This window comes from Ranitomeya variabilis, chromosome 4 (assembly GCF_051348905.1).
Source record: "Ranitomeya variabilis isolate aRanVar5 chromosome 4, aRanVar5.hap1, whole genome shotgun sequence".
Classification (NCBI taxonomy): Eukaryota; Metazoa; Chordata; class Amphibia; order Anura; family Dendrobatidae; genus Ranitomeya; species Ranitomeya variabilis.
Window position 1 is genome coordinate 744758096 of NC_135235.1, and position 8661 is coordinate 744766756.

Sequence of the window (8661 nt, forward strand, 5' to 3'; positions counted from 1 at the left end):
GTCACTGTCTCTCTTTTCTTCAGATAAGTGGAGGATACGCTCTTTTTTCTTTAGATAACTGGAGGATACTCTCTCAGTTTTCCTCAGGTAAGTGGAGGTTACTTTCTCTATTTTCCTCAGATAAGTGGAGGTTACTTTATTTTCCTCAGATAAGTGGAGGATACTGTCTCTCTTTTCCTCAGATAAGTGGAGGATACTGCCTCTCTTTTCCCCAGATAAGTGGAGAATACTGTCTCTATTTTCCTCAGAAAAGTGGAGGATACTGTCTCTCTTTCCTTCAGATAGGTGGAGGATACCCTCTCTCTTTTCCTCAGATCAGTGGAGGATACTGTCTCTATTTTCCTCATATAAGTGGAGGATACCGCCTCTCTCTTCCTCAGATAAGTAGAGGATACTGCCTCTATTTTCCTCTTATAAGTGGAGGATACTGCCTCTCTTTTCCTCAGATAAGTGGAGGATACAGTCTCTATTTTGCTCATGTAAGTGGAGGATACTGCCTCTCTTTTCCTCTGATAAGTGGAGGATACCCTCTCTTCTCAGATAAGTGGAGGATGTTGTCTCTATTTTCCTCAGATATGTGAAGGATACCCTCTCTATTTTGCTAATATAAGTGGAGAATACTGTGTCTCTTTTCCTCAGATAAATGGAGGATACCCTCTCAATTTTCCTTATATAAGCGGATGATACTGTCTCTATTTTCCTCAGGTAAGTGGCAGATACCCTCTCTATTTTGCTAATATAAGTGGAGGATACTGTGTCTCTTTTCCTTAGAAAAGTGAAGGATACCCTCTCTTTCTTCCTCAGATAAGTGGAGGATACTGTCTCTATTTTCTTCAGATAATTTCAGGATGCTATCTCTCTTTTCCTCAAATAAGTGGAGGATACTGTCTCTTCCACAGATAAGTGGAGGATACTGTCTCTATTTTCCTCAGATAAGTGGAGGATACTGTTTCTCTTTTCCTCAGATAAGTGGAGGATACTGCCTCTCTTTTCCTCAGATAAGTGGAGGATACTGTATTTTCCTCAGATAAGTGGAGGATACCCTCTATTTTCCTCAGATAAGTGGCTACTGCCTTTCTTTTCCTCAGATAAGTGGAGGATACTCTCTCTTTTCCTCATATAAGTGGAGGATACTGTCTCTCTCTTCCTCAGATAAGTGGAGGATATTGTCTCTATTTTCCTCAGATAAGCGGAGGATACCCTCTCGCTTTTCCTCAGATAAGTGGAGGATACTCTCTTTTCCGCATATAAGTGGAGGTTGCTTTCTTTTTTCTTCAGTTAAGTGGAGGATACCCTCTTTTTTTCCTCAGATAAGTAGAGGATACCCTCCCTATTTTGCTCATATAAGTGGAAGATACTGTCTCTATTTTCCTCAGGTAAGTGGAGGATACTGTGTCTCTTTTCCTTAGATAAGTAGAGGATACTCTCTATTTTGCTAATATAAGTGGAGGATAGTGTCTCTTTTCCTTAGATAAGTGGAGGATAACCTCTCTATTTTCCTCAGATAAGCGTAAGATACCCTCTCTATTTCCCTCAGCTAAGTGGAAGATTAGATACCCACTCTATTTTCCTCAGATAAGCGGAGGATACTGTCTCTATTTTCCTCAGATAAGTGGAAGATACCCTATTTTCCTCAGATAAGCGGAAGATACACTCAATTTTCCTCAGATAAGTGAAGAAAATATGCTTTATCTTTTTGTTGGATAAATGGAGGAAAAGAGGACTGACATCTGCTTCCTCTTCCCATCACTCCTCTAGCTCCCCCCACTTCCTGTGTCACTCCTTAGGGTTGATGGGAGACGTAGTTCTGTACCCGGCAGGTTTATATATTTCTCTCCAATGAATGTCAATGTTTATGACAGTACTCTGATCTGCTGGTATAAAAGCCTTGGTACTGTTAGGTGTTCTCCTCCCCTCCATGTAATTGATCATGTGACTGTGACCTAATCACAGGTCCTGTGCACACAGAACATCCATATATGTGGCGTGCGACTCTGCAGGTGGAGGTATGTGGAGATCCTCAATTACACCCCTCAGTGCTGACCATTGCCTTTTTCCTCAGATGACACTATATGAGATCTCGATTTTTTGAAGGACGAGCTTTATTTTTCTAAAGCAACTTACAATTTATTAAGTTGATTTTAATTCATTTTTTTCGAAGTTAATGGGAGATAATCAGCAGAACTCATCAGCAGCCATAAAGCATTATACGGAGCTACTGTTTTTCTCCCCATACATTGCTTGTTATTATTATTTATATAGCACCATTAATTCCATGGTGCTGTACATGAGAAAGGGGTTACATACAGAGTTATAGATATCGTTTACAGTAAACAAATTTACAATGACAGACCGGTACAGAGGGGAGAGGACCCTGTCCTTGCGGACTTACATTCTATGGAATAATGGGGAAGAGACAGAAGGTCGGGAGCGCAGCAGCTCTGGTGGTGAGGCGGCGGAACGGTTATTGCAGGCTGTAGGCTTTCCTGAAGAGATGGGTTTTCAGGTTCCATCTGAAGGATCCGAGGGTGGTGGATAATCAGACGTGTTGAGGCGTGGAATTCCAGTGGATGGGGGATATTCGGGAGAAATCTTGAAGGCGGTTGTTTGAGGAACGAATAAGTGTGGAGGAGAGTAGGAGGTCTTGGGAGGATCGAAGATTACGTGAGGGAAGATATTGGGAGATTAGTTCAGAGATATAGGGAGGGGACAGGTTGTGGATGGCTTTGTAGATCAGTGTTAGTGGTTTGATCTGGATTCGTTGCTTACATCTGTCCACTACCAGAGCATACATCAGCTGACTGGTAGTGATTCGAGGGGTCAGTCCCAGACAGATCTAATAATGATGACCTATCCAGCAACAAGTCATCAGCATGAGCGTTCCGGATAATTGCTTCAATGTTTATAACATTTTTATATTAAAATCCTACATGGGGATTTCATGATCTAATCTGCTGTATGCTCAGTACTTTATATCTGTCCTTAAAGTCTTCGATCCCTATCACCATGTACCCCAATATCTCCAGTAATTGTATTATTACATTGGTTCCTTTATGATGTTCCATCGGCTCATCTTCTTCCCATTCAGATACCTACAATATCGGATCTTCTCAGTGGAGATCTTCTGTAAAAGATAATTTTCCTCAATGGATAGAGACAGGGACAAGATGGCAGAGAGGATATTACACCTCACCCTAGAGATCCTCTTCCGGCTTTCTGGAGAGGTGAGAGATTCTGATGACGTCACATTACATCATTCTTATCTATGGGAATAACAGATGGACAGAACTGGAGAGGTGAGGGCTCTGGAAATGTCTGTAGTGAGATTTATTAATGTGTCGTTCCATAACCAGGATTATACACTAGTAAAGAAGACCACTAGCTGTCAGGACCCTGTATCTGAGGGATGGGGAAGACCACTGAGCCCAATCACGGGGCCTCCACCTCACCCCGTCATACATGAGGACATCAATGACCAGAAGATCCTAGAACTCACCTACAAGATGATTGAGCTGCTGACTGGAGAGGTGACACTCCTGGGAATGCTGGAACATTATACAGTAATGCAATGAAGGGATCTGGGGGATGACGATATCATTGTATGTGTCAGGTTCCTATAAGGAATCAGGATGTCTCCGTCTATTTCTCCATGGAGGAGTGGGAGTATTTAGAAGGACACAAAGATATGTACATGGACGTCATGATGGAGATTCCCCAGGACCTCACATCACCAGGTAATAGACAGGACTAAATACTGTATACACGGCTTATAATTATCAATATGTACAGAATGAATTCAGACCCTGTGTTTCCTCCAGATCAATTCAGTAAGAGAACAACACCAGAGAGATGTCCCCGTCCTCTTCTTCCACAGGACTGTAAACAAGAAGATCCCAATGTTCCTCAGGATCATCAGGTAGATGGAGAGAAGGTGTCATGAGATCTCCCCTATGATGTGTAGACGGCTGAAATGGTCTTGTGCTCAGTCTTGTTTTATTCCCCAGTATTATATTTTTTATACTTGTGTAATGAGAACGGTGGAGATGGCAGGATTAGAGCTGATCATAGATGTGACTTCTCCATCTGTCTGTAACATTTACACTATTTGTTTCAGGGTGAAGATCTGACCCATATTAATACTACAGAAACATATCTGAGGGATGATGAATGGTGTAAAGAGGAGAGTCCTACAGATAACTGCCCAGGTGAGTAGTAACCACTAAATGCAGAGAAGTCACAGAATCTTCTCAGTCAGTGGCTGCTGTAATTTGATGTTGATTTTTGTAGAGTATGTTACACAGTTTTTAATATGGATTTTGCTGACAGAATTGCCGTGTAAACCAAAAACACACTTTATTGCACTTTTTGTTAATTAACCCATGTTTGTTCTAAAGTTTTAAAACTCAAATTGAAATAAAGCTTTTTAACTTCTGGAAGTTATTGGGTTTCAAATTTTAATGTACATATGGGATGTCAGCTTACCGCTGAAGGTCAAGTAGTGATGATAGACTGAGCCAGGTCATATGCAGAAATCAGGCAGCTGGACATCTAAGCATCGGACTTTGGGTACCGTTACACTAAACGATTTACCAACGATCACGACCAGCGATACAACCTGGCCGTGATCGTTGGTAAGTCATTGTGTGGTCGCTGGAGAGCTGTCACACAGACAGCTCTCCAGCGACCAACGATGCCGAGGTCCCCGGGTAACCAGGGTAAACATCGGGTTACTAAGCGCAGGGCCGCGCTTAGTAACCCGATGTTTACCCTGGTTACCATTGTAAATGTAAAAAAAACAAAAACACTACATACTCACATTCTGGTGACTGTCACGTCCCTCGCCGTCAGCTTCCCGCACTGACTGTGTCAGTGCCGGCCGTAAAGCACAGCACAGCGGTGACGTCACCGCTGTGCTCTGCTTTTACTTTACGGCCGGCGCTCACAGTCAGTGCGGGAAGCTGACGGCGAGGGACGTGACAGTCACCGGAATGTGAGTATGTAGTGTTTTGGTTTTTTTTCCATTTACAATGGTAACCAGGGTAAACATCGGGTTACTAAGCGCGGCCCTGCGCTTAGTAACCCGATGTTTACCCTGGTTACAAGCGAACACATCGCTGGATCGGTGTCACACATACCGATCCAGCGATGACAGCGGGTGATCCAGCGACGAAATAAAGTTTCAAACGATCTGCTACGATGTACGATTCAGTAGCGTGTCAGACACAGCGAGATCGTATGTATATCGCTGGAACGTCACGGATCGTGCCATCGTAGCGACCAAAGTGACACTGTGAGACGGTACCCTTTGACTTGCTCCTGATCTGAATATTTGATACTTCGGTGGGAGCAGCACTTGCATACACAAATCAAGGGAGAATTTAGAAGTATGGTCGGGTAAAAAGTAGAGTCATAACCTAGTAGCTGCAGTCACTATAGACCATCCCTGAATAAGTCCCAAGCACACAGTCTTAAAGAAGCACCTCCATTAAATTTTTGATTGGTTAAACCTGTGTAATGTATATGTAGTATAGGTGTATTAATATACTCACTGATCGCCATCTACTCCAGTTTCCAGCGCTGCTCCACTCCTCTTCTGACACATGATAGCTATTCCGACTTGCCAGCTCACACTTGGTTTCTGTGTGTGCGCCAGAATTTGCTATTACAATGAAGCTTTGTTCTGATGCTCTATAGACATGGGTTTATACTACAATTTATAAAAAGAAATGTTATAAAATCTCTAATAATATAAGTAATCTATTATACTAATAATATCAATCAAGGCACTGATACTTAAAAATAAAATCTTGTTTTCAGATTTTAAAGCAGATGATCATGGAATCACACCAGACCCAGACGAAGAACATACCAGTATCCAAGATATGCCCTCAGCCCTTCACAGCGATGATCTATCATCTGATCTTTTTCAAGAGGTCCAATCCTCTGATTCATCACAGACTGTTAAACAAAATAGAAGCCACCAATGGGATGTTGAACATCAAATTGTTCATACAAGGGAGAAGACATATGCATGTTCAGAATGTGACAAATGTTATAGCATTAAATCAAATCTTGTTAGGCATCAGAGAATTCACACAGGGGAGAAACCATTTTCATGTTCCAAATGTGGGAAATTTTTTAACCAAAGATCAGATCTTCTTTCACATCAGAGAACTCACATAGTGGAGAAACCATTTTCATGTTCAGAATGTGGGAAGTGTTTTAAATGGAAATCAGTTTTAGTTAGACATGTGAGAGTTCACACTGGGGAGAAGCCATATTCTTGTTTAGAATGTGATAAAAGTTTTAATCATAAATCATGTCTTCTTACACATCAGAGAATTCACACAGGGGAGAAGTCATTTCCATGTTCAGAATGTAGTAAATATTTTTCAGAGAAATGCCATCTTATTAGACACCAGAGAATTCACACAGGGGAGAAGCCATTTTCATGTTCAGAATGTGGTAAATGTTTCATGGTTAAATCAACGCTTGTTAGACATCAGAGAAGTCACACTGGAGAGAAACCATTTTCGTGTTCAGAATGTGGGAAATGTTTTACTGAGAAATCAAGTCTTGTTACACATCAGAGAAGCCACACAGGGGTGAATCCATTTTCATGTTCCGAATGTGGGAAATATTTTACTCACAAATCACATCTTTTTCAACATCAAACAATTCATACAGGCGAGTAACGATTTTCTTGATAGTTTATTGGCAAATTGGACAAGAAAAAAAAGTAATACCAAGAGTAAGAGAAACCAATTTTCCGCACTAAATGATAATCATTAAATAGAGGTGAGCGAATTTCCTAAAATCCAATTCAGATTTGATTGAATGAAGGAAAGGTGTTTAGGTAAAACCATAGTACATGAGCCAATCTTCCATAAGACAGCAAGTTTTCCCTTACATGGCTATTAGACTGGATACATGTACAGAACAAGATTTGTATACATTTACATTGAGTATTTATTATTTTTATTGTAAGATATCATCTAAGCCTTTTTCAAAACCACTGACCAATCCTGTTGCAACCAGTTTCTGAGGTAGATACTAGTTCTCATGGTAAAGTAGTTTTTTTTTACCGAAGTATCCCAGGAGCCATTTTTCAATACGATAATGCAAGGTCGCATGTTGCTTATGCCCTGTTGGCAGCCTGTGTGGCCTAAATGTGCTCCCATGGCTACAGCGTCGCTGGACTTGTCTCTCATAAAGCGCTTCCAGGACATCTTTGGTCTGTATTTATATAGAGAGCTGCCAGCAGTGGACATTGATGATTTTCCCAAGTGCATTCAGTGTAGCAGAACATTCCTCAATAATCACATTGAGAGCAGCCAAGACTGTAAGTGCAGACATTTCAGCACGCTCATATGCCATACTGAATAAATCAAGATTTTTTAAATGTTGTTTCTATATTTTTATTATTTGCAGATCATTGACATGTCTATCCATCCTTTGATTTCCATCATTCCATGACTTTTCCTTCTTGGTGTTACAATTTTAATGTGTTGAGGACTGTTTCTTGAAAGATCAAAAGGTATAATCAAAAGTGGGCAGGGTATTCCTACAGGAGTAGGTGTCATGAGATCACATATTTACCATAAAGAGAGAATAAATTAAATGTTTAAGATACATGTGGTGCTTAGGGCTACGTCTGTTGACAATTGTTATTTTAGGGAGTTTGTATTTCAGCATAGGTTTTTCATTTTATTAAGTTATTACAGTGTTAGTGTCATGATTCCTCCGCTCAGTGGGTCTTGGACGCTTACTCCTTGTGCAGTGATAATACTGAGGAGTGGGAAAGGATCAGCTAAGGGGTGACTACGAACACAACTGGTAGACACCAAGCCACATCAATAGTACCAGGGAGGTGTCTGTGAGACCTTTATTACTGTGATGCTAGTCACTATTCATGGACAAGCAGTGAGGCAGGGTAGTCAAACGTTTTGGGGTCAGATACCAAATACATAGTTTACTAGTAAACTAAAGGGGAAAGGCAAAGTCAGGTCACAGTTCGAGGTCAGAATATTATGAAGAAAGCGGATCAGAGTAAATTGGCTAGGCAAATGGATAGTCAGAACAAGATCAAAGGTCAGGCAGCAATAGATCAACAAAAGCGCAGGAATACAAGGCAAAACATCAAGCATATGCTATGTCTAGCAGAGATCTGGGACTGACTGCTTAGATAATTAGCTGGGTAATCACTTTGAACAGGGAGCACCTATAGGAAGCTTAGTACCTCGTAGCCTCAGATTGCACAGCTGAACTGTCAATCACAATACTGACAGCTCAGCACGCCCCTACACTAGATTGAACGACTGAGCTGTCGGTCACTGCGTCCAAGAAACACTGAGCGGAGGAATAGTGATAGTACCCCCTCTTCTGAGGGGGGGGGGGCACTGGATAAGAGTCCTATCAATGATAAAACTTCCTCATTCTTCCGATCGGTGCAGTTTCTAATGGTCGGACCTAAGCGATCACCTATCCTGTGGAGCCCATGGATCGGTGATAACTTGTTTTAACCAAAGATTCCCATTAATGTAAACTACTGTAATTATACATCCCAGTTATGGGGGCGCACAGTAGATGTGCAGAAGCCCTGTGTTTTACAGCCGATGCTCCACTATAATGGGGATAACGACTGACAGATATTTGCATATA

General features: G+C 41.4%; 1 protein-coding gene across 1 annotated transcript; it reads left to right on the forward strand.

Annotated features, from left to right (window-relative positions):
• Positions 1-1633: 1633 nt before the first annotated feature.
• On the forward strand, positions 1634-7402 carry LOC143768083 (uncharacterized). The gene is made up of 7 exons (XM_077256773.1): positions 1634-2006; positions 3089-3224; positions 3354-3527; positions 3611-3734; positions 3819-3916; positions 4115-4205; positions 5818-7402. The coding sequence occupies exons 2-7, from the start codon at positions 3147-3149 to the stop codon at positions 6693-6695; spliced, it is 1443 nt and encodes a 480-aa protein (XP_077112888.1). The 5' UTR covers positions 1634-2006; positions 3089-3146; the 3' UTR covers positions 6696-7402.
• The last annotated feature ends 1259 nt before the right edge of the window (positions 7403-8661 follow it).